At 34.9% G+C, this 27,503-nt stretch overlaps 1 protein-coding gene across 3 annotated transcripts; it reads left to right on the top strand.

Annotated features, from left to right (window-relative positions):
- The first annotated feature begins 70 nt into the window (after nt 1–70).
- MMUT (methylmalonyl-CoA mutase) lies at nt 71–27,286 on the top strand. 3 transcript variants are annotated; one of them, XM_007193852.3, is made up of 13 exons: nt 71–227; nt 3,581–4,005; nt 5,168–5,535; nt 9,011–9,168; nt 9,693–9,864; nt 11,149–11,397; nt 14,150–14,261; nt 15,350–15,465; nt 17,327–17,442; nt 19,045–19,176; nt 20,329–20,476; nt 22,865–23,032; nt 26,798–27,286. In XM_007193852.3, the coding sequence occupies exons 2-13, from the start codon at nt 3,621–3,623 to the stop codon at nt 26,924–26,926; spliced, it is 2,253 nt and encodes a 750-aa protein (XP_007193914.2). In that variant the 5' UTR covers nt 71–227; nt 3,581–3,620; the 3' UTR covers nt 26,927–27,286. The 3 variants fall into 3 exon arrangements, with proteins under 3 accessions (XP_007193914.2, XP_007193915.2, XP_007193916.2); XM_007193853.2 differs by having other exon boundaries at nt 72–251; XM_007193854.2 differs by lacking the exon at nt 71–227 and having other exon boundaries at nt 4,001–4,096; nt 26,798–27,285.
- Nucleotides 27,287–27,503: the final 217 nt, after the last annotated feature.

Below are 27,503 nucleotides of genomic sequence, written 5' to 3'. Positions count from 1 at the left end.
AGGCGGGAATCTAGCCACGCCCCTAACGTCATCGGGAGCGCTCCCGCGAGAGCGCAATGAGATTGGCTGGAAAGAGGGTGGTGTCGGCCTACGCCCCCGTCCCGTCCCGCTGGCCTTTGCGTTTGCTTGGTCGCAGGCCCAGCTTTGGGGACCTTTTACTTGTAGGGCTGGGGGCGCCGAGGTCCAGCCGTCCTCTCCCGCATCCGCGGTCCGAGATAGGCCGACCCGTGAGTAAGACCGTGCACCTTGAGGCATGTCAGCCTTTCAAATCCCTCCATTCTTCAGACTCCTCTCTCCCCCCTTACCTGTCCTCTGAGCCTCGGTCCTTTCCCTCCTCCCAGCCTCCCAACTTTCTCCTTCTTTACTTTACGACCGGGAAGGGATCCCACTCTCCTCTACTTGCTTCTTAGGTTTAGATTCTCCACCGACCGCTCTCTTTCAGCTAGGGGGAGTCCGGAGGTACTGCAGGATAGAAGGTGCTTTTAATGTCCCAGAGACCATGTCGCCATCTTCCTTGGCCCCCCAGGCACCCCGAAGTTTCTCTAGGCCGAGGGCGATTGTAGATTTCACAGGGATGTGCTGGCTTCACAGCTGCCTCCCGTCTAGGCCGCGGTGATTGTGAGGGTTTTTTGTAAGAGGTGGCGGGAGTGGAAGTGTCTTTCTGTGTACAGATGAAGGTAAGGTCGAGAGGGGGAAAAACAGGTCTAAGTTGACATGAAAGTGTAAATTACTAACTTGTTCTCATTTTTATCTTGAAAGTGCAATCCTTCATAAGCTCGAAACTCAGTAATCTGTTTGTGAATTTGTGTCGCATTTAAAATCATTTGATGATTTTCTCCCAGTATTTTCTGATGGTTAATGATTTATTTATGCTAATAGTACATTTAATTGGCATGCTGTATGCTGTCCTCTCCAAGCTAGCTTTTCTTGAAGTATTAGTGCGGAACCACATGTAAACAAACTTGGAAGTTATTTGATTCAGAGCTGTATGTAGGTGTTTTACCCATAATTTTTGAGGGTGTGGGGGTCAGGCTTGCTTCATCGTTGCTCTTTAATACATTCTAACCATCAATAACTTATTATATTTGCTTTGCATGTTGCTTCTTTGGATGCTGAAGCCTCTCTTGATGGATATGAGAAGAATGCAGAAATCCTGTTGTCATCAGCAGAAGTTGTGTTCTTATCTAAAAGTGATGTCTATTTCCAACCGTTACCAATTTGCCATGCGATCTTAGGAAGTCACTTATATAGGGCTCTTTCCTATCATTTATCCAGGTTTAGAAAAGCCCTACCTGTATTTTGTGTGAAATGAGTTTGATATTATCTGTCTGCAATCTAGTCTCAGGCAGTTTTCAGATTACTTTTTATATCATTACTACCCTAATGGTTCAGTTGTAAATTATTTTTCTCACCCACCTTTTAAGCTGGTACCTGTAGTTTATGGCTCACAAGAACTTGGATGACAAGGACCCCATGGATTTAATAGAATAAAAATCATTATAGTTAAAAAAAAAAAGGAATTGTTTTTGTTGTATTTCTGTTTCGACTTTGTTCTATGCACTTTTTAACTAGTTGAACACATTGCATGTACAGTTTTTTATCTTTCACTTAATACTTTTTGAGCCTATCTCCTTTTTTAAGAAACTGTGCATAACATATTTTAAATTTTAACTTACGTATAATACACTTACAGATAAGTGCACATATCATAATTGTAAAATTTGAGGAATTTCCACAAACTGAACATATCTTTGTAATAGGAATTCAGATCAAGACCATCACCCCAAAGCTCCTTTCTTGCTCCCTTTCTCTCCTATTCACCATACGTAACCACTCTTCTGACTTCTGACATCAAAGATTAGTTTTGCTGAAGTCCTAAACATATTTTAATAGCTATATAAAATTCTGTAGTTTGTATATACTGTAATTCACTTATTTCTTCATTGTTAGACATTGATGATTCTAAGTTTTCTTTACTACAAGTAAAACTATAGGGACCATGTATTTTATCTAGTAACTTTCCCAGGACTGATGGCCCTCAGTGGAATGGCATAATCATTTCAGAGACTTTTTGTGCGTATTGCCAATTTGCTTTTGGAAATAGTTAAATCAGTTAATACTCCCACCAGTGGATTGTCTTTTGTTTCACAACTCCCTAACAAATGTTGGGTATTCTTATTTTCTTTTAAGCTCCACTAAATTGATAGGTAAGAAATAGTATGGAAAATAGAATTTTAGGCTCACTTTGCTGTTGCCTTATCTACTATATGGCATGATGACTATATTGATAAAATTTGCAACTCAAAATCTTTTAAAATACTAGGCTCTACATATTGAGACTATATGACTCTGACAAGGATTCAGTAATTCAGGTGAACAGTTACTGCTTTTCTGTGTGGAATTTTGATCAAGCCACTTTATTTCTGTATTTCTCTGGACTTTAATTTCTACATCTGTAAAATGATGAAATCGGACTTAGTTACCTAAAATGATGAAAAAGACTCTGCTAATTATCAGGAATATACAGCTCTGATGTTGGATCAGTTTATAGAATAGAGGAGAATATATACAGTATATGAAATTTTACATACGTGTGTTTTGCATAAACGTAAAACATATATAAAGAAATATATGAACATAAAAAAAAACAACGTTCTAATATATTGTAGTGTGGGAGATGATAGATGTATAAAGAGGGAAACAGAGCTCTGTGGTATGGATTACTGAAGAGGCCATTTAGCTGAGCTTGTAGTTTCAGGGACAGGCTGTGAGTATATTAGTTAAATGCTTCCTAGGTTTAAATGCTAGCTCTTCCGTGCCTCAGTTTCCTCATCTGTAAAATGGGGATAATATTAGTACCTATTTCTTGGTGCTGTTACGAGGATTAAAATTGCTGCTCTACATAAAGTCCTTAAGGAGCGCCTGTCACATAGAAAGCCCGGCATACTGGAGGTGATGCCTTAGCCAAAGAAGAGCATCTAGGTCGATGGAAGAGCAAGAGCATGTCACGGAACTTTGATGTATGCAGGGAACTGTAGATAATCCAGTATTTCTAGAACACAAAATATGTAGAGGTCAAAGACAGAGGTGATTCTGAGAGATAAGCGGGGATCAGGTCATGGGGGCCTTGAATACCTGTTTCGTTCACCACTTTTTTCTCCAGCGTCCAATGCTGCCTGTCATAAAGTAGGTGTTAAATAAAAACCTTTTGAATGAAAAAGTTAGTTAGGAGGCTATGCTCAATCCTCTACGTGATGCAGAGCCTTTGAAAAATTTTAAGAGAAGTGTGATACATGATCATGTTTTCATTGGTGTCAGTGTGTGGAGTGGACGAGAGGTGGTAAGGTTGGTCGGTAAAACCAACTAAGAGTCTCTTGAGGAAGAGGACTAGAACTAGAACAATGATAGCAGTTGTGGAAAAGAGGGACCAGCGTTTAAAAATATCAGGTGGAGGGAGCAGCAGAGGAGAAGAGATGAAATCATACTAATATACCCTTTCTTTTTTCTTTTCCCTTTTCACCAAAAGCTCCTATTTTACTGCTCTCTGATAAATACATATGCACTGTGTTTCTTTTTCCAGGTCAGTTCTTGTTCCTGTTGGGTGTTTTCCACGCTCCATCATGTTGAGGGCTAAGAGTCGGCTTTCTTTGCTTTCACCTCATCACCTGAAGCAGCGGAAAGAGTCATCAGGTTCCAGGCTTCTATGGCAGCGACTTCTGCATCGGCAACAACCCCTTCACCCAGAATGGGCTGCCCTGGCTAAAAAGCAGCTGAAAGGCAAAAACCCGGAAGAGCTAATATGGCACACCCCAGAGGGGGTCTCCATGAAGCCTCTGTATTCCAGCAGGGATACCAAGGGCTTACCTGAAGAACTTCCAGGAGTAAAGCCATTCACACGTGGGCCGTATCCCACCATGTACACCTTTAGGCCCTGGACCATCCGCCAGTATGCTGGTTTTAGTACTGTGGAAGAGAGCAATAAGTTCTATAAGGACAATATTAAGGGTGAGATTTTAGTGAGACGTAATATTTATGATCAAACGTACACTTCCTCATCTTGGTGGTTTTGAAGGGAGGCTGGTTAATCTCTATAAAGGTAATAGTCACTTTATAATTTTGTAGTGAAGGCTATACTCTGAAAAAAATGTTTTTCAACTTCCATGGTCAAAAAGATAGATGACCCGGAATAAAGTGCTAAATTCTTGAGAGTAAACAATACTTACATGCACATTGTGTAAAAGGAATTAGGTGAAGTTGTATGAAGAAAAGAGACCTTGGCTTTGCCTTTGAGAAGCTTTTACTTAAAACCATCAGGATAGGAATTGGAGGGGAGAATGGTTTAAGTGATGGCCAAAGAAAGGAATAAACAAATGATCATGTACAAATTTCAGTTTTTTGCATGGTTTTCATAATTCTATTTCCCATATTTGAGTGGTCAAGACAAGAACAAAAATAAATAAGCGAGCATACAAATACTAAATTATGTTAACTATATACAAACAGCCATATGTTTTCATGAATCTTAAATATATTTCTATCAAAAATTGTTAAGATAGGGCTTCACTGGTTGCACAGTGGTTAAGAATCCACCTGCCATTGCAGGGGACATGAGTTCGAGCCCTGGTCTGGGAAGATCCCACATACCACGCGGAGCACAACTAGGCCCGTGCACCACAACTACTGAGCCTGTTCTCTAGAGCCTGCGTGCCACAACTACTGAAGCCCATGTGCCTAGAGCCTGTGCTCCACAACAAGAGAAGCCACCGCAATGAGAAGCCTGCACGCCGCAACGAAGAGTAGCCCCTGCTCGCAGCAACTAGAGAAAGCCCGCGGGCAGCAATGAAGACACAACGCAGCCAAAAATAAATTAAAAATAAAAAAAAATCGTTAAGATAAAATCTTGAGATGGACATGAGATATATGACATGTTTGGTTCCATCTATCCTTTATTATAGTGAAGTCTGGAATTCACTTTGTGCATTTTAGCACATGGGAAACAGCAGACTTTTCGTAGGAAATAAAGTATTTAAGTTTGTTTTGAGCATAAAAAATGTTTATTATAAAAGTATAATGTGATGAGATGAATCAACATTAAGTAGTGTTAAAGAAAATCAGTTTACTTTGATGCCAGACTCTAATCCTACATTATTTTTCTTTATATATTTAGCCGGTCAGCAGGGATTATCAGTTGCCTTTGATCTGGCAACTCATCGTGGCTATGATTCAGACAACCCTCGAGTTCGTGGTGATGTTGGAATGGCTGGAGTTGCTATTGACACTGTGGAAGATACCAAAATTCTTTTCAATGGAATTCCTTTAGAAAAAATGTCAGTTTCCATGACCATGAATGGAGCAGTTATTCCAGTTCTTGCAACTTTTATAGTAACTGGGGAAGAACAAGGTGTACCTAAAGAGAAACTTACTGGTACAATCCAAAATGATATACTAAAGGAGTTTATGGTCAGAAATACTTACATTTTTCCTCCAGAACCATCCATGAAAATTATTGCTGACATCTTCCAATATACAGCGAAGGTATCCTTTGTGGTTCTTATAGATTTTGCTATAGTTCTTTGAATGTAGGAATTTTTATAAAATGCCATAGCCTAATTTGAATTTGGTAATTGAGTCAGAGTAATAGTTGTAGTATAGAGTCAGGGTGTGGGTTTTGTGTTTATGTGTGTGTATTGTTAGTTTTTAGTTTTTGGTCTTTAATGTACTAGTTTTATGGTCTGTCATTACCTATGGGACTCTGGGCAGTAGACATTTATTGTATTTTCTTTATTGTTAAAATTTTTATTCTCTGATATTTGTTAGAATCAGGGAGGGCTTATAATTTACACTTCTTTTATTTCTCTCCAAAGTTCAGATTCAGTTGTGAATAGCCACTGGTGTCAGACAGATAGGGATCAAAATATTAGCTTTATTTCTGCAAAAAACTGGATTAGAAGATAACGCTTATATCTGTAACCACAATGAGGTCCCTAATATTTCACCCCTGAACTAGGTTCATTTTCCCAAGATTGGTGGGAAAATAAGGTTCTTGTAGTATTCCTATATTAGCAGCAATCCTTCTACAGGGAAACATAAAGCTTCTTCATTTCCTCTGAGTAATTCATTTATATTTTCCCCCATCATTCCCGTTTTACTTTTTGCTGGCAATGCTCTCTTCTTACCTACCTTAAAATTAGACCATTATTTCATAGCAAAGGGCAAATCTCTTCTCCATCATCAAACCTTTTTTTTAATCTCTTTACCTCTTGTAATTGCTGTTATCTCAGAACTCTTGCTAGCATTGCCTGCTCTCCTCATTTGATAAACTTTATACTTTTCAATTTTATTGCTTTTCATAGATTCCATCTGCTCACATGAATTGTATAGAATACACGCCTATCACCTTTTTCAATTTCAAGAACACATGCACAGGAGGATGGATTTGAGCAGTATATGACAAACACACACACACACAAATAGCAGTAGCTTTAACTAAATAGGAGTCAATTCTGTTTCAACTAGAAAAAGTTGGAAGGTAGACTCAGAGTCTTGGTTGTATGGAAACACTGCAGTCGTGAGGATTCCAGCCTCCTTTCATTTGGCTTCTCTATTGTTTATGTGCCAGGTCATGATTAAGGAAGTAGGTGGGCCGGCTGTGTTTGTGTCAGGAGAGGGACCTAGCCCCTCTGATTAAAGGTGAACTTCCAGAAGGAACAAACCAAACTTCTACTTATATCTCAGTGGACACAAAGAGAGAAGATTGGAAATGTAGAACACTTTGGCACTGAATGTATGGTTCAGGTACAAGAGGAGAGTGGAGAATGGCTATTGGAGTGGATAGTACCAGTCTGCTGTTACGTACTTGGGCATTTAACCTTGTGAAACACTAATGTCATCTGCAAGTTCAAAATTGCTTTATATAATCTTTCGTATAAGTGATAAAAGTGCCAGTTTCAGATATTGATCAAGTATGTTATTTGAAGTAACTAAACTTTTATATTGTTCCTCTAAAAAATATTTAATTGTGACAAAATACACATAGCATAAAAATTACCATCTAAGTATACAGTTCAGTGGCTTTAAGTACATTCACATTGTTGTGCAACCATCACCACCATCCATCTCCAGAATTCTTTACATCTTGCAAAACTGAAACTCTGTACCTATTAAATAATAACTTTCCATTCTCCCCTTCCTTCAGCCCCTGGCAACCACCATTCTACCTTGTGTTTCTATGAATATGACTACTCTAAGTACCTCATATAAGTGGAATCATACAGTATTTGTCTTTTTGTGTCTGGCTTGTTTCACTTAACGTAATGCCCTTAAATTGCATCCATTTTATAGCCTGTTTCAGAATTTACTTCCTTTTTTAAAAAAATTTATTTATTTTATTTATTTATTTTTGGCTGCGTTGGGTCTTCGTTGCTGTACGCGGGCTTTCTCTAGTTGCGGTGAGCGGGGGCTACTCTACGTTGGGGTGCGCAGGCTTCTCATTGCAGTGGCTTCTCTTGTTGCTGAGCACGGGCTCTAGGCACGCAGGCTTCAGTAGTTGTGGCTCGTGGGCTCAGTAGTTGTGGCTCGTGGGCTCTAGAGTGCAGGCTCGGTAGTTGTGGCTCATGGGCTTAGTTGTCCGCAGCAAGTGGGATCTTCCCGGACCAGGGCTTGAACCCATGTCCCCTGGATTGGCAGGCGGATTCTTAACCACTGCACCACCAGGGAAGCCCAGAATTTACTTCCTTTTAAAGGCTGAATAATATTCCAACGTTCCCAGTGTTTCTACTATTCTTAAAAAAAATTCTGCTATTAAACTCCTCTCAGTAGAGAAGCACATGTTTGTTTCCTTCTCGTTTGTAACTCCAAATATATTCAAGTAGTCTCTCAATTCCATGTAATTCAATCCCCTTATTGCTTTTGTGATGAACATTTTTCAAGAACTCTTGGTTAGTTATAAATAAAATGTTTGCAAATGTAAAATACAGATAATCCATACCATACACTAACAACAGCTAACTTTTTTTGAATACTTATTGTGTACTGGCATAATACTGTACTAAGTTGTTTAGATGAATCGTTTCTTTTAATCCTACAACAATTCCATGAGGAAGGTAGAGTTATTATCTATTTTATAGTTTAGGGAACCAAGGGATAACAAGGTTGAGAAACTTGCCTACAGTCTTCTGGCTAGTTAAGTGACATGACTAGAATTTGAGCACTCTGACTTGAGTGTATGTTCTGAACCAACTGTAATGAGTGTCTGATTTAGTTTTTATTATTTTATCTTTGGTTAATTCTTGGAAGGATAATAGTTTTTTGGTTCTGCAGGTTCTGTGTGATATGTACCCCACCTAACATGACATTTTAGGGGGATAGTGGATTAGTGGTTGTGGTAGAAGGAACCTGTCTGAATTATCCTTAGCATTAAATGTCACAGTAAATCAAACTGAAATCTTTGATTTTTAAGCCATGCATTTTTTTCCTGTTTTGATATATAGTACTAGCACTGAATCATTTTCTTTTTTTACCGTGTACTTATGCATATTCAATGAGTTCATTCAAATAAGATAATTAATAACTAGTTAATAATAATTAAATTTATACATCTTCAACAGATTCTCCCAAAAGGTTGAGATTTTAGGACCTCTTATGAGGTCGAAGTCATGAGTTTGGAATTAAAGATGTCATCATTCAGTTCTTGGGCCAAAGGTTACATTCCTAACCTCAGCCAGCTAATTTCAGAGTTTAACTTTTGGTGCTAAATGATGGTTGGTGATTCTTTTTCACTAGAAAAATAAAACAGGTACAGTCCTTACAGTGTTTCATTGGATCAGCCATTTTAATTGGAAAGTGAATTGAATGTAACTAAACATTAAATATTTTCAGTTAATATTATGAACTAATTAGTATATCTGAATCGAATATCATTTTAAAATAATATTGTCTTTTATAAGATAGATTTAATAGAACCTTTCTTATACTTTTATTTACAGTTGTATTTTTTTATTATTTTATATAGCACATGCCAAAATTTAATTCAATTTCAATTAGTGGATACCATATGCAGGAAGCAGGGGCTGATGCCATTCTGGAACTGGCCTATACTGTAGCAGATGGGTTGGAGTACTGTAGAACTGGACTCCAAGCTGGCCTGACAATTGATGAATTTGCACCAAGGTGAGTAAATTAAACTCCAATATTGCCTCAACATTAAGAAAGTTCACAGGACCATTTTATGAGTGTATAGCAAAATATATTGATAAAAATGAATTTGTATATATAAATATACCAGATTTTTTTTTAATGTTTTATCTGAGTGATAAAGAGGGAATAAGCCAATACTGTTTATAATTAAAATTCAGAATTAAATTTGACTGTACTTCTTGGTAAATTAGAGGAATTTTGGCCTCTGCTGTTCAGAGAACACAATTAACCGGCACATTTGACAAATAATATTAAAATGTAAATATGGTTTTCAAGACAGATTTGCTTTTGTTCTTTTAATATTTCCATTTTAAAATACAGAAGTCATCTATTATTACAGGTTTAAGGTTACTGAAGTACATATGCTTTGATTTTAATTCAAACTAAGTTGCTTGAAATTAAAATCTGAGCTTTTTGTGTGTATGTGTGTGTGTGTGTGTGTGTGTGATACAATTAATTTCCATTTTATAATCAAATTCTGGACTTTACTATTTTAGGTTGTCTTTCTTCTGGGGAATTGGGATGAACTTTTATATGGAAATAGCAAAAATGAGAGCTGGGAGAAGACTCTGGGCTCACTTAATAGAGAAAATGTTTAAGCCTAAAAACTCTAAATCTCTTCTTCTAAGAGCACATTGCCAGACATCAGGATGGTCACTTACTGAGCAAGTATGTATAACATTTAAAGTGTAGAATTTTAGTAAAGTCATATATTTTCTTCTAAGCAACTTGGCATAGTCAAGAAACAGATTTAAGAACTTATCTGCTAATATTTGAAAATCATAATTATTCTGAAGCATAACGCATGCTTATATTTGTTTTTACACAAATTATAACAAATAAATAAAATTGGCCCCCTCTAGTGGTTAACAATATAAAATCATTTATATCTTAGCTTACATATAAGGCTGTGTATTTTACTTTTTTAAAAGTAAAAAAATGTGATGAGGAGGAAGAAGTACAAATTATAATTTAAGTAATATTGTCTTAAATAATTTTAATGGTTAAAATTCTTAACACAAAACTTCCTCATTAAAATTTGATTTTATACCTACACATTTTTTTACTATAGTTGTGTTTAAATAAGCATGCATGCAAACAAGCCATTTAAAAACTATTATCACTTGGGTAATCTATTTAAATTTCATTTCATTAAAAAATTATGTGGTGGTGATCTTTTTTAACATGCATTTTCTTTCCATATTAAATTATTTTGATACATTAAATTAATTTATAACTTTAAAGTTACATTGCTTTTATAAATTTAAAACAAATATAAACTAGTAGTCTCCCTATTAAATATGATTTCAGGTACTTATAAATGGAGAAATATAGATTTCAGAGTTGGAAAGAACTTTAGTAATTGTTTTTGACTTAGCCTCCTCATTTTTACAGCTGAGGAAGCTGAAGTTCAGAAAGGTCCAATGACTTGCCCAAATCACAGTTAGGAACAGAATGAACTAGAAGTCATATTTCTTGTCTCATAGTCCATTGTTCATCTGTTTTATTAATCGCTTATTAATAAATCATTGCCAGTTTTGTGTACCTCATTAGGGTAGATACTTCAAGGTATACAATAATTAGGAGATAGTGAATTATGAAATGAAGTATGTTAATTATCTAAGTAGACAAAGTATACACTCATGATGCACATATAGAAGACTATTTAGGCAATACAAAAATAAGCACAACAAATACTTCATATTTCAGATGATTATAAGAGGCGATGTTTTAGTGCCTAAGCACAGACTAGATCCTTTGGCTCTTAATCCTAAGTCTGGTTTGTTTACTAATTTGTCTAAATTTATTAGATATTCTGAAGACTAATACAGACTTTGGCAAAGAAAGTATGCATCAGCCACTGCTTAATCATTGTCATCTTTTACGGCTGCAATATATATCAATTGTTGCCTTGTTTTGTTTTGGTTTTTTGCCTTTTACTAAATGTTTTAGGATCCTTACAATAACATCATTCGTACCGCAGTAGAAGCAATGGCAGCAGTGTTTGGAGGGACTCAGTCTTTGCACACAAATTCTTTTGATGAAGCCCTGGGTTTGCCAACTGTGAAAAGTGCTCGAATTGCCAGGAACACGCAAATCATTATTCAAGAAGAATCTGGGATTCCTAAAGTGGCTGATCCTTGGGGAGGTTCATATATGATGGAATCTCTCACAAATGATGTTTATGACGCTGCCTTGAAGGTCAGTTTCTCCTCTTTGAAACTTTGTTTATAAGATTTACAGATTTATAAAGATTTATAGATTTTTGATTTATAAATCAAATCATTTATAGATTTATATCAAGATTTATAAAGTGTTTCAGAGAAAAGGGAATTTTAGATTTGACTTTATAGTATTTAAAACTGAAACTTAATTTAAAAATACATTTGTATTTGTAATAAAGTATTTTATTTCAAAGAGTTAAAAAGACAACTAATGTTAAAAGACTATAACAAAAAAGCAGTCCTTTCTCCTCCACTTGCTTGTTTTCCTGCTTCCTTGAGTCAGCTACATCTTTTTGTTTTTATCTCCATGTTTTAAAATTACATGTATATACTGTTTGTTCTAATTCAATCAATTTTAGACCTTATCTACTGCTTTGCTAGTATGGTAGCTTAGTATTTTAGCTGGATCTTGTCCCTTCTTTCCTTTGTCCCATATTACCAATATAATTATATCTCAATGTAAATCCTTCCTGAAGTCCTCTATATTCTCATTTGATTTAGACTGGTTTCTCTCTAGACCGTTGCTGTCCTTGACCTTCCCTTTGTCATTATTGTCAGAATCCTTTTCACCTCTGCTATGTTGAATCTGTGTCCTGAATCCTGTCTCTTTGTTGATTATCCCTTGTTATTTTGAAGCACATCTTATGGGAACCTCCTAAAAATGGTGCATGGGAGATGAATTAGTTGAAACTTTGGATGTTTGAAACTGTCTTTATTCTACTTTCATATTTAATTGATAGTCTGGGTTTGAAATTTTTCATTTGGGAGTTTGTAAGCAAATTTGTAAGCATTCACCTACTTTTTATTCTAGCTTTCAGTATTTCTGTTCAGAAATCTGATGCTATTCTCATTCAGGATGTTTCTTTCTGAAAGTTTCAGGATCTCTTCTTTATTTTTGTGTTGATGTACCTTGGTGTGTGTATTTTTTCCTGCACTGTCCCCTTTGGTGGACATTTTTCACCTGGCCCCTTTTTCATGTTCTCATAGCTCTGGGAAATTTATCATGTATTATTTTTTTGATACTTTCTCTCCACTCATTTTCCTTTGGTTTCTCTTTTTAGAACTTATGGTTATCAGGTAAGGACCTCCTTAAATGATTTCTGACATTTTTATCTGTTCTATAATGCATCTTTGAGTTTTTGTTCTGGTTTTTTGGAGAGTCATCACCTTTATCTTTCTACTTAAATACTTTAAAATTTATATATCGTATTTTTAATTTCTGAGAGCTCATTTTTGTTTTCTATTTTTTCCTCTTGCATTCATACTAGTTGTTTCATTATTACAGAATCTCTTCTTCTTTTTCTGAGGATCATTATATTTTTTGAAGTTTTCTCTTATATCCTGTATTGTCACTGTTTCCTCTGTGTGCCTTTTTGTTTGCAGTCTTATCATTCAGAATGTAGGTTTTTGTTTCAGTAAGACATCTTATTCTTGCCTCTCCCTGTACTTGATGTTTCATAGTCCATTGCTTCTCTAGTTCAGTAAATTTTGGTTTTCCTGACAGAATGGGAGAGAGGTAGTTGCAAATTCTCAAGTAGTCCCCTTCTTTTTAGCTTCCTAGAAGGTTCTTGGCTTCTGTTGAATCCAGTACAGGTTCTTCTTTCTTGAATCCATCAGCAGAAAGCCAGTTTGACCTTGCTCCTATCTACGAAATCGTATTCCATTCCACCATCCATTTTCCACTGTCTCATGTATATATGAGGCTATGATTGAAGGTTTAGGTGTTTCTTGATGTCAGTAATGCTAGAGTTATATCATTACTCTGCTGCTCAAATCGAAAAATAAAATGGCATTTTGAGATGTACTTTTTAGAGTATTTATGTAACCACGAAAACTTTATTTATGTAATTAAAAATAAAAATTACAGAATTAGTGTTATCATTAGTTGGCTTCTAAGACTTGAGCGAGAGATTTTTGTGTTTTCCAAAATATGCTTGTTAGTTTTTCTGTTGTCTTTTTAAATAATTTTAAACACAGAATGTCTTTTTTCTTATTGATATAATTGGCATATTAACACTGTATTAGTTTGTATACAACATAAGGATTTAATATATGTATATATTGTGAAAGGATTATCAGAATAAGTTTAGTTAACATCCATTACTACACACAGTTACAGATATTTTTTCTTGTGATGAGAACTTTTAAGATCTATCTCTTAGCAACTTTCAAATATATAATACAGCATTATTATTATTATTATTTTTTATATTTCAGCTTACTTTTTTTTTTTTAACTTTGGGTTTATTTATTTTATTTATTTATGGCTGTGTTGGGTCCTCATTTCTATGCGAGGGCTTTCTCTAGTTGTGGCAAGTGGGGGCCACTCTTCATTGCGGTGCGCGGGCCTCTCACTGTCGCGGCCTCTCTTGTTGCAGAGCACAGGCTCCAGACGCGCAGGCTCAGTAATTGTGGCTCACGGGCCTAGTTGCTCCGCGGCATGTGGGATCTTCCCAGACCAGGGCTCGAACCCATGTCCCCTGCATTGGCAGGCAGATTCTCAACCACTGCGCCACCAGGGAAGCCCCCTAATACAGCATTATTAACTCTGCAGAATTTCTAATTAATGCTCTGTTGTTAATTCTTTTCTTATGAAACATTAAATTTACCACTAAAATAGTTTATAATTTTATTAACATTAGTAATTATATAACATAACACATTTGTATTGTTTATTAAAATATTTTCATCTTCTCTTCTAGTTTTATTCATCTGTTTTTCCTTGTTAGCTCATTAATGAAATTGAAGAGATGGGTGGAATGGCCAAAGCTGTAGCAGAGGGAATACCTAAACTTCGAATCGAAGAATGTGCTGCCCGAAGACAAGCTAGAATAGATTCTGGTAAGATAAAGTAGAAAAGTTTATATGTGAAATCCAGTATTTAAAAAGAAATATTAATTTCTGTTTGAAGATAACATATAAAGTTAGTAAAACAAAAATTATAGAAAAATGAAACTTGGATAAAATGTTTCTCATGAATCTGTATGTATCTATCTCTGTGTTTGTATTTTTGCATGCCTGGATGCACATGAGCAAACACATGTAGAAAGTATGTGTGGAGGTTTGCCCATTTATTATGTGTATATATGTGGGTAGATATCTCCACCATTTTGAAGATGACATTATTATTGGTCATTGTGCTCTGCATTGGACTATTCATTTATTTATTCATTCAATCAGCCAGTACATTTTTAGTCTTTAGTATTTGAGACACTGTGCTATGTCTGGGCATACAACTGTGAATGGGACAGACATGGTCTCTACACCCATAGAGCTTACATTTTGGTAAGAGAGAGAGAGAAAATGAACAAGTAAACAAATAAATAGACAAAATAGTTATGGATTATGGTAAGTTTTATGAAGAAAATAAGAAAAGAGGTATATCCTGAGGTAGGATATACCTCTTTACTTGGCGGGATGTCTTTAGCTAGAGTAATAATCTAGTAGTTTGAGGCAAAATATATTTATAGTGTTAAAGAAGTATAATTTGTAATTCTGGTTTATCACTTATAGATTTTAAAGGTATTTTTTGTTTAAAAATGATTGGCTGTAAGAGGATTCAAGAAAATATTAGAAAAGCCATTGCATGTTTGTCTTCTACCTCATAAATCTTAGTTGGTAGCTGCTACTACAGTTTTAATTTCGTAGTGTTAGAAGAGAGTTTATCAGAAACTCTGGGAAAGCATATAGTTTGGGTGAATAATCAAAGCCCTCCCTTACAGAGATCCTGGTATATACCTGTCTTTTCCCCTCCTATCCCCATTCCATATTGGTATTCACTGATCTATACTGAAATTTCATTAAGAGTAAGAATACTACTTAAAAATATCAAACTTATAAGGAAAATATGTGTGGTGATCAGAGCATTACTGTTAGACAGTTATTTGTGAATAGAATCTACATATTATTTTCCTCTGGGAGATTAACAGGTTCTGAAGTAATTGTTGGAGTAAATAAGTACCAGTTGGAAAAAGAAGAATCTGTGGATGTTCTGGCAATTGATAATACTTCAGTGCGTAACAAGCAGATTGAAAAACTTAAGAAGGTAATAACAGCTATCATATTTTGAGCGTTTTCTGTGTGCTAGGCACTGTCCAAGCCCTCACGCTGTCCTGCTGCATTGTTAGAACCACCATATGAAGTGTGTATTATTTCCCAACATTTTAAAGGTAAGGAAACTAAAGATAAGGGAGATGGAGAAACTTGCCCAGGATAAATAATTAAGGATCCAAGACTCAAATCTCTAAGTCTGTTGACACCAAACACTCATGTTTTTAATCATGATATCTGCCTCTGTGAAACTTAATACGTTCTTATTAAAAACCACACCATAATAATAATGTCTCCTATAATTTACACATTTGAAGTAAGGCTTAGATGATTACATAACTCACTCAAAGTTAAAAACAAAATTAAGTTCAGAGTCCATATTTGAACCCAGGTCTTCTCACTGTAATTTATTTCCATGTACCTGATACTACTATGAAAGAATCATTTGCTTTCAATTTAAAAAAAAAATTCAAATATATTTGAATAGTGCTTTAGTAAGATACAGTTTAGAATGAAAGATATTTAGATTGAAACTAGAGAACTGTTTTAACTTTTAATTTCCAGTTTCTCACTGAGATGAACCAAAGTATATAAAATACTAAAATAGATAAAACATATTAATTCTTACTGCTGTAACCTATATATTTCTATTGTATGAATCTACTTTGGTCTCTTAATCTCTGGCTTTAGTAATTACTGCTATTTCTAAGGCAGGAAAGTTGAAATTCCTTAATGGTTTTCTCTGTTAACTTTCCCTATGATTGTTTAAGATAGGACTTTTTTCCCCTCAGTTCAGATGTTCTTTAAGAATCCAGTAGACTTTGTCCAGTTAGACTGTATGTGTCACTTTCAACTTCCATTTGTTTTTTCTATTAGAGTTAATGGCAGATGTTTAATGATATTATTTCCTTTTTCACCCTCATTCAGGAGACAATGACTCCTCTCCCACATTTTTGTCATTTTTTAAAGGGTCCTATTTAGGATGTAGCATTATATTTCCAGTGGTCACAAAAGTCTCAATATTTATTGTATTTGGAAAACTGCTTTTTTCCTCACTTGTACTTAAACTCTCTTAAACGCACAGCGTGAGGGCATCCACTTACCATAAATGATATCTACCTTATTTTGGGTAAGAGTGAGAAATTCAATAATGATAATGGATTTGGGTTCCTCCTTGCCTTTAATATAAATTTTCTAACCCACCTCTGCTTATAGATATGATATAATTTTAGTGGCATCTTAGGCAGTATCATATTTTAGACTTCTTTACAGGTGGTGAAAACTTGTAAAAAATTGGATTTTAGGTAACTTTGTTTAGGCAGGTTGTTAGCAGAGCAGAATAGAGCTAAGACCCAAGGGAAAATGTTTTTGACTACACTTTTCATTGTCTTTCTCTCTCTTTTGCAGTATTTCTCATTGTCTCTGTCTCTCTCTTTTTCTTGGGATTATTTTTAAGTAGAATAGCGATATACATACATATTATTACCAGTAGACTATTAATTAGCTAAGGGAAACTTAAAATATAACTAAAATATTCCCTAAGTTGTAATCTATTAAGTAACATGTACTACTTGGGAGGGTCAGCACTATTATTTATTATTGCCCTGCTTGTTTCTGAATTATCAGTGTTATACAGAATTTAGTATTATTTTAGGAAGTCCTTAAATGTTGAGGGAATGAATAAATGTAATGAATATCAATGCTAGGATACATATTATTCTCTTCTATTTTTTTCTTTTGTTTTTAAAGTTAGGATTATGGAACAATTTCCATATGATATAAATAAGAGTATAATCTGATCTCTGTTTTATTCCCTAATCACATAAATGGTCCCTTTCCTTACCCTTTTCTGTAAGGTCAAATCCAGCAGGGATCAAGCTTTGGCTGAGCGGTGTCTCACTGCCCTGACTGCATGTGCTGCCAGTGGAGATGGGAATATTCTCGCTCTTGCAGTAGATGCAACTCGTGCAAGGTAAGGATATGTAAGTTTGGAGATTTCCACATCCTAAAAGTTGACCAGTTTAGTTTTTCAGGGTGTACTTAAATAAAAGGCTGATTCTATAAACCATGTGAGCCTAAAAGAAAATATTGGAAACCAAAAAAAAAAAAAATTGTTGTTTTTCTTAAACATCTGTGCATTTAAAACATTCATACATTTTGAATGGAGTGTATTAATATTCGTGTATTTCCCTGTGGCTCAGGACATTCGAAGCTATTATAATAAACCTGTGTCACTGATTTGCAGGTTGAAGTTTGATATACTTTCAAGGATAGGGAGACATTATTATGTTGGACAGTAAGCAAACCTGCCCTTTGTCCAAGCTGGACAGTATCTCTGTCTTCCAAGACTGTGTACTATGTAGACATCTCTGAAAAGGTAGTCCAGCATAAAGGCAGTCAGTGCTTTGCCTTACAGAACATGCAGAAAAGCAAGGGACACAAAAACTTTTCTCCCAATATACGATAATGTCACTAAATAAATTATTTTTGCTTTTATTGTTTATTGCTTAATATAATGGACTTTTAAGTTACTTCAAGTGCTTAAGGGATGGAGTGAATAGTATATCGGTTGTTTTTTTTGTTTGTTTTTCAGTTTTAATTGCTTTTTTTTTTTTTTTAGTTTTAATTTCTTAAAAGAAATAAGATGACTTCTCTGCTTAAAATCCTTCAGTGGTCTCCCAGTCCTTTTAAATTAAAACCTAATCTTACCATGGCCTGCAAGACTGCTGGATATGATCCTTGCCTACCTCTCTGACCTTGTCTTATCCTACTTCCTTTGTTATGCTGTGTACCAATGTCCTTCTTTCTATTTTTAGAACATAAAACTTGTTTTCCTACTTCTCAGAGCCTCTGCATTTAGATTTCCTTTTCAAACACTTTTCCCTCTTAAGTTCCCTTGCCTGTCTCTTTCTCATCATTTAGGTCTTAGTTCAGAAGCTGTATCTTCATATCTTCAATATCCCTAAAACATTTTTCCCAAACACCTCATTCCATTTTGCCTATTTTAGTGTCTTTATAGTACTTATTACCATAAAATTACCTTATTAATTTATTTGTTTGTTAGTGCATTATCTGTATTCCCTGACTAGATGATAAATTCTGCAAGAGCGGGTACTTGTGTTTTTTTTTTTTGGTCTTATTTATCACTGTATCTCTAGCACTTAGCAGTGCTTGGCCCATATTAGGCACTCAAGACATGTTGAATGAATTAATAACCAAATGGAATATGCTAAAAGATTTACTTTTTATCAAAAAATATCAGTAGGAATATTGCTCTTTGCCCATTTGTATTGTTAAGCAGTGAATTATTCAGTAACCTTTAGATACTTGTCTATTAGTAGTTTTTAGGTCATTCGGTCATTTTTCAGTAAAGGCATTCAGAATCATTTTTTTTCATAAGTATTCTGAGGAAAGATCCTATCATGAATGCAGTAGAAAGCGTTCGGATTTAGATTTTTGACAGCCTATTTTTGACTTAGGTAAGAAAATATGTCTAATTATATTGAATGTTAAGTTAAATAAATATTTTTATCCCAAGTAATGATGTTAACAGAACTTCCATTTAATATTTTAGATGTACAGTTGGAGAAATCACAGATGCCATGAAAAAGGTATTTGGTGAGCATAAAGCTAGTGATCGTATGGTGAGTGGAGCCTATCGCCAGGAATTTGGAGAAAGTAAAGAGATATCATTTGCTATCAAGAGGTAATATGTGAGATTTCTTAAACCAGAATGTCATCTTTTCTGTTAACACAATCCCCATGAATCTACGGTGGGCTTAATTTTTTCACATACCACTGGAAAATATTTGACTTGTACTTTCCTCTTAATCTGTAGCTTTACTAAAATAATATTTTGAACTTTCACCACAGTCCCCTTTAGGAGTTTCTCATTTCAAGCAAATGTTTGTTTAACTAACATTGATATTGCTTCATATCCTCCAGGTACTTAGATTTCAATCTCCTTACGACGGTACATTTTCATATTTTCTGAAGTTTTATTTACATTGTTTAATTGCTCAAATAATTATAAAATCTTACTTTTCCTATTTGAAAGTAAATATTTGGTTGCCATCTGTGCATAAATTAAAATCACTCGTCACTGGACTGACAGTAAATAACTGTCAAACATGATTTGGAAATATGAATTAATATAAATTGATCATGCTTCTGAAGTGTGAGTAGTAGCTTCCTGATGATTGGTTTTCTCAACCACTGTAATAAATTTTCCATGAAAAATATTATGTCACTACTCATATATGAGATAAATATCAAAACAACCAAGGTGAAAGTCATCGAAATGGAACATTTTTTTTTCTTTTAACAAAAATAAATTTGTTTCTTCGTGCTTTTTCATCTGAGGCGTAAATTTATTGATTTAAGCAAGCAAGTATTTTGATTATACGTTAAGATACCACATTGAGGTCACCTTGGGGGAGTTCACACTTGTGAAGGGTAAGTGAGATATGGACAGTTCAGAACAGCTAGGAGTCATGTATATGTACAAAGACTTCTGAAGGCATTTTTTAGTTTATATTTAACTATTTCTGCATATTGTACTCTGGGGACTGTCTTAAGTTGTAAAGTTGTTATTTCCTTAACTCGCTTCACTGTGATGTTCTCAGTGTTACAGGCTTACAGTCTGTGCCATCTTTCAAATTTTTTTCTAAGGGGGGAGATGGTAAACATACTCAGGCTTTAATGGAGTTCTTAATGTGAAACAGATATTAACAAAATATGAGTAAACAGATTAGATGTTTTAAATAAACTTGAAAGATTTACTGCAAATAAATTAGAGTCTTATATCTTACCTTTGGACAATTAATATATAACTGTTGTATTTTAAAATGTTCCTTAGGGTTCAGAAATTCATGGAATGTGAAGGTCGTAGACCTCGTCTTCTTGTGGCAAAAATGGGACAAGATGGACATGACAGAGGAGCAAAAGTTATTGCTACAGGATTTGCTGATCTTGGTTTTGATGTGGATATTGGTCCTCTTTTTCAGGTATTGAAAATTGTTGGGAGGAATTTCAAGTACTATTGCTACATACTGCGGATAGGTCAACTGGAATGAAGACTAAAGAGTATTCATTGCATTTTCACCAGGAAAGAAGTAAATCTTCCTGAAGAGGCCCAGCCGTTATAGAGTCTCCCATAAGAGTTTTCCCATTTGGGATTTTAAAATACTACTCTAGAGAGGCTAGAAGAAATTGTTACTATAAAGAGTTAGCACAGACTTCTGGAGATATGTCCTGAACTGTGTTGGTAGATAAATATGTAAATGTGTTTAGAGTCTTAGGCGTTTAAGGTGGGTTTTGTTAAGAATCTCAAATATGTTTCAGATTAAACAAATAGTATACACTGTATTTAGATTGCTTTCAGTCTTCCTCTAAGTTGAATACTTTCCCATTCTACTTTTTTACTTACATTTTGCTGTCCTTTTGCTTTAGTTTGTTTGTTTGTTTGTTTTAAATAGTGATCAAATATAATGCATTTTCAACATTTAGTGGTTAGCTTTTGGGAAATAATTTTTCATAAAATAAAAGAATTTTAAAAAATTGTTGTCAGCCATTGGCATCTAAAGGAATTTCTCAAATAACCAAAAGTTTATTTCCCCATTATATACCATCTGCAAAAATATAATTTGTCTTTTAGTACCACCAACTTTGTTACCATAATTCTGCATCATTAAAATAAAAACTTATCTGTGGCTGAAGGTACAATCATGCAGTTCTCTGATGACTGATTGAATTAAAATTAGATTTGATGTTTTTAAAATTGCAACATTTGATCATTTAAAATACAGTTTAATTTATATAAACATAAGGCATGGAACTGAATTGTTTAAATGGAATTTTTTAATATAAATTTATTTATTTATTTATTTATCTATGGCTACTTTGGGTCTTTGTTGCTGCATGCGGGCTTTCTCTAGTTGCAGCGAGCGGGGGCTACTCTTCGTTGCGGTGCACAAGCTTTTCACTGCAGTGGCTTCTCTTGTTGCAGAGCACGGGCTCTAGGTGCGCGGGCTTCAGTAGTTGTGGCATGCGGGCTCAGTAGTTGTGGATCTTGGGCTGTAGAGCGCAAGCTCAGTAGTTGTGGCGTATGGGCTTAGCTGTTCCTCAGCACGTGGGATCTTCCCGAACCAGGGCTCGAAGCCATGTCCCCTGCATTGGTAGGCAGATTCTTAACCACTGTGCCACCAGGGAAGTCCCTAAATGGAATTTTAATCTAATCACTTTTGGTAGCATGGATGATACGAATAACAAATCATGCTTAAATTAAATGTCTTACCTCTAAGAAATCAATAGCAGGAATATGCACATTTTTAAAGGTTTTAATTTCGTGTGTGAATATTTTTCACAGACTCAAGGTTTTACCAGTATGTTGTGTGACTTACCTAGAGATCTTCTTGAATGTGGCTCCATTACTGAGTATAGAATCTTTTGTTTCTGCACTAAAATTATGAGCCTTAAAATCTTGCCAACTCAGAAAATTGACAGATTTTGATAGTATTTTTAGTGCTTATAATTGTGCAGTGGTTTCTCAGGTGGCCTTATCCTTCCCAGTTGTCTCAACTTACATTATATTTACAATGAGAAACTTGTAGGTACTTTTTATATGAAATGATTTAAATACATGTGTATAGTATCAAAGCAATGTCACGGACTCATTACAGAGCAGATATTATCTTTGGTAATTCAATTCATAATTGAATGTTTGAAAACATCCTTTATGATTCTATATCCCAATGGTTAAATTAGTTAATAAATGAGAGGCATGCCCTCCTTGGCACTGTCCTTTCTCTTGTTTATGCACTTTCCTGGGTGCTGTAGCCCCTTAACTAGTTTCTATAATTCTCACCTTATTTTGCTCCATATATTACTGTTAATTCCGTGTTTCCATGGGAGAATGAGGTCCTGGAGCTTCCTAGTCCACCATCTTGTTCTTTCCCATTCTATTTTAAAACCTAAGGCTCACTTTTTCATGTTGCATTTTATTTTCAGTCTTTTACTTCTTTATAAACCCTATGCCACATTGCCTCTCAGTAAATGTTGATAGTGAAGACAACAGATGTATTTTTTTAAAATTATAATGAAGAGATAATATATATTTTGCCTATATTCCTACTTTATCTTGAACATTTTGGGGGGGACTGTATTTTGGTGTAACTTAAATCTAATTGATAGTTTGTAGTGCTAGAAGCAGATATAGCCCTGGTGTTTATTATAATAATTGGATGAGTTAGTGTTTGATGATGAAGTATGAAGTTATATTCACTTCAAGGTTTTTAATGAGGAAAATCTTGGAATGTTGATTGAAGTAGTATAACACTTTAGAAACACATTTCGGGATAAATAATAGTTTGTCTCTTTACTTTTGAATTGTTCAGACTCCCCGGGAAGTGGCCCAGCAGGCTGTGGATGCAGATGTTCATGCTGTGGGTGTGAGCACACTCGCTGCTGGGCATAAGACCCTGGTTCCTGAGCTCATCAAGGAACTCAGCGCCCTTGGACGGCCAGATATTCTCGTCATGTGTGGGGGGGTGATACCACCACAGGTATTGTTCATCTCCTACATTTTCTAGTACCATGATGGGAAACCTGAGTAGCTTATTCGTAGTTCTTTAATTTTCTATATACTTTCTCTAAAAATTTGTTGCAGATTTAGAGCCAAATCATTTCCTAGGTCATTTACTAAGTAAATTCTATAAAAGTGGTCCATGTTGTTTTCTATTCAGACTATATTATAATTCAATATGCATAATTTGATTTAATAATATATAATGCTTTATGAGAGAGTTGCCTCCCTACAAACTAGTCACCTAGTTAGAGATCTGTCTTCTTTATATTCAATAAGCAATGATGGAGAAGGAACAGGATAAAAGTAATAAAATCTCACAACTGGAGTAGCGAAAAATGGTGAACACACAGTGACTATATCAGCCCCTCCCAAGAGATAGAGTGAGCACCCCTTGTCCTAGCAGTGGAGCCGGTCCTTTAGTCAGTCAGTCGGTAGCACTTACTTCTGTTGTTCTAGAGTCACTGCCTTGTCCATTTCCTGCCTGTTCCCATCCCTAAATGTTGCCTTAACTCAGCACTGTATAAATTACATGGTCCTGTGGGAGCCCCTTTTTCATGAAGCTAATTTGATTGGGGTATAGTTTTCTTAGAGACAGAAATACCTAATTCAGACATAAATGGAGTCAGCCTGTCCTAAAAATTATTGGCTGAATGGGGCAGAGGTGGATTCTTGAACAAAAAGGTAGATCCTCTTAGGAAAGGAGAAATGGATGCTAGGTAACAATAATGTCAATTAATTTATTAAGGGGGCAGGGACACCTTCCTGATAAGTTAAAATAGTTAAGATATAAATTGAGTCTATTTCCAATTTAATTTTTAATTATATCAAATTTTCTTTTTTTTACTAAGAATGGAAAAAGTATTGAGTTATAAGAACTTTACATGAAACTGCTCCTAAGTAAATGATTCATACATACTATAAAGGCCTCACCACTATATAGCAGGAATCTGTCAGTGACATGTGACCTTGTGCCCATGTCTACAATTGTTTTCCCTCCATTACAACTCAGAATATAAAATAATGAATTTATACACTACTTAGGAAATGAGAAAATACATATATGAGGTTATGAGATTGGTGACAATGTGGGGCTGGCGACCAAGCTGTGTATTACTTATTCTTTCTAAAAACACAATACTTAATGTGGTACAGTCAACACAAAACTGCTTTTGTTAGCACATTTGCTCTTATCTTCATAAATATAGTTTACTATTTGGGTATATAAAGGGCTTTTAGTCTTTATTGCTGTCTGTCTGTGGAATACTTCTATCTATATTGCAGTTTTAGAGTCTACAATCCCTAAGCTCTTGGGCATGATATTAAAATTTAAGAACCAAAATAATTAGGCAGCACAAAATACTGGCATTGATATATGAATTGAGAAGAAATGCAGGCCTGTTATATAAGTGAGCTGACATTTTCAAGAAATATATTTCGTATAAGTCTCTGGATATTTAAATTACCTAGAACATCTGTAGGTGTTTGCCATACTTTTTTCCCCATGAGTTTAAAGACTAAGGATCATATTCTATAATGACACACGTGTGTGTTAACATGGGTATCCTTTATAATATAATTATATATCAGTTAACACCCATGCATTTTTCTCATTATTTGTTTTCAGTAAATATATAAAATGTTGCTATTATTCAACTGAAAGTCTCTTAGATTTTAGATTAGAAAGCACTAATATATGGCGGTTAATCAGAATGATTGAGCCATTGCCATTGTGGAGCTTATAGCAGTAAGATGTTAAGTGCCATTGCAGAATTATGGTATTACAAGAATATTATAAGGAAATAATAGAGATAGAAAAGAAGTAGCTGGGGCATAATTAACATGACCATGTAATTAATCATCCAATGTGATCACTTTTAAGAATGAAAATGAGTACTACTAAAAAGGGTGCTGCCAAAATAATCCAGTTAAAAAATGGACAGAAGATCTAAATAGATGTCGACAGGTACATGAAAAGATGCTCAACATCACTAATTATCAAGGAAGTGCAAATCAAAACCGCGAGATATCACCTCATATCTATTAGAATGGCTATCATCAAAAAGACAAGAAATAACAAGCATCGTCAAGGATGTGTAGAAAAGGGAACCCTTGTGCACTGTTGGTAGGAATGTAAATTGGTGCAGCCACTATGGAAAACAATATAGAGACTTTTCAAAAAGTTAAAAATAGAAGTACATATGATCCAGCAATTCCAATACTGGATATTTATCTGAAGAAAACAAAAACAGTGACTTGAAAGATATATGCACCCCCATGTTCATAGCAGCATTATTTACAATAACCAAGACATGGAAATAACCTAAGCGTCCATCAGTGGGTGAATGGACAAAGAAAATGTGATACACACACACACACACACACACAGAGGAATATTATTCAGCCATTAAAAAAAATGAAATCTTGCCATATAAGACAACATGAGGGCATTATGCTAAGTGAAATAAGTCAGACAGAGAAACAACAAATACCACATGATCTTACTTATATGGAGAAGAACAGATTGGTGGTTTGCCAGAGGCAGTGGTAGAGGGTGGGTGAAATGGGTGAAGGGGGCCAAAAGGTACAAACTGTCAATTATAAAATAAATAAGTCTTGGGTATATGTGTACAGTATGGTGACCATAGTTAATAGTACCGTACTGCATATTTGAAAGTTACTAAGAGAGTAGTATGTAAGTAAGTAGTACCTTAGAGACTAAGGACATAGTACTAAGTAACTAAGAGAGTTACCAAGAGTAACCACAGTTACTAACCACAGTTAGTTAGTAACCACAGTTACTCAGTGTGTTACAGAGTTTTAAGTATAAATCTTAAAAGTTCTAAACTCAAGAGCGCACACACAAAAAATTGTGTAACTAGGGTGACAGATGTTAACTAGACCTACTGGTGATCATCTTGCAGTATATACACATATTGAATCATTAAGTTGTATACCTGAAACTAATATTATGTGTCAATTATACCTCAATAATAAAAAAAAAAAGACTCATGGGAAAAAAAAAAAGCTGTTGCAACAGTAAGCACAAACCAGAATGTCCTGGAAATATGATCACCCTAGTGGATGAGGATCAGGACTTTAAAGCACGTCCTAAACTTGATACAGCTACAAATATTCTGCTGTTAAAACAGTCTAAAGCCTGGAGCAGTATTTGTGCCCTGGGAATCTTTTCACTCAAACTTTGTGTAAAACTAACAAACAGCAGCAGCAACAACAGAGAATTTTTTTAAATGAGTTAATTTTCATTTCTAGAAAATCGAATTCCATCACGAAGCCAAATTCAAAGTACTACACCATTCACTAGCTGTAGACAAAATTACCTTGGAGGAAATAAATAGCCTTGTAAATTTAAAGCTATAATGTGTTGCTAAATTTAACACAAATAATGGCAAGTAGTAAAACTTTAGGTGAGAGAAAATTATGGTTTAGGGCTCAGAAGTTCTCAGTTGGTGGACCATACAGCTTCCCACCACAAACAACACACTGGGGTGTTTGGAAAATGGGCGGGATGTCTTTTGTTCTTTTAATGTCTTGGAGTACTAACGGTGGTGCTAGTGGCAGTCCCAATCAAGGAAGAAGTTTTCAGCCCCAAATGCCAAGAGTGTACCGGATGAGAAAGCTTGGGGCGTTGGGGATAAAGAAAGGACAGCATTCATTGTCCTTTTGTTTCATTTTCTTGAAATTAGAAATATTGTCTGTTCTACTAATTAAATTCTTTCAACAGGATTATGAATTTCTGTTTAAAGTTGGTGTTTCCAATGTATTTGGTCCTGGGACTCGAATTCCAAAGGCTGCCGTTCAAGTGCTTGATGATATTGAGAAGTGTTTGGAAAAGAAGCAACAATCTATATAACATCCTGTTTTTGTTTTAGCTTTCTAAACTGTTCTTTCACTAATGATCAAAGAAGCCACGTCTTCAAATTATTCAGCACCTAATATGTGCTTTCCTGAAAGCTTTACATTCAAGTACCTGACTTATAAGAATGTTGTTATGCTATAAGTGTGTATGTATAGTTTTACTTTAATTTTAATTTTAAAAATTAAAAAAAATCCTTAAAAACTCTCTATAAAATTATCCTTAAAAACTCTCTATAACATATGCTCAATACTTTGTCAGAAACTCTAGACAAAGGTATTATTTTTTTAAATTGTGATATTTATTTGAAAGATTTCTTATAAACCTACTTACTTTTTATTTTAAGAATTAAACAATGCCTAAAAAAAAATCTGACTAGTCCCATTCTTTAATTTAGTTTTACATTGACTTGAACACCAGAAGATGTAATCCCTATATATAAAGTAATTATACCTATCTTGGAAAAAATAATGGGAGTGTTTATGTAGGGACTATATTGTGATTGTAGTCCTCAGCCAAATTCTACCAGAATTACTTCTATAAGCGTATTAAATCAGACCCAAAGTTGGAATGG

This window comes from Balaenoptera acutorostrata, chromosome 10, assembly GCF_949987535.1.
Source record: "Balaenoptera acutorostrata chromosome 10, mBalAcu1.1, whole genome shotgun sequence".
Classification (NCBI taxonomy): Eukaryota; Metazoa; Chordata; class Mammalia; order Artiodactyla; family Balaenopteridae; genus Balaenoptera; species Balaenoptera acutorostrata.
This window is presented reverse-complemented; position numbering and strand designations above follow the sequence as displayed.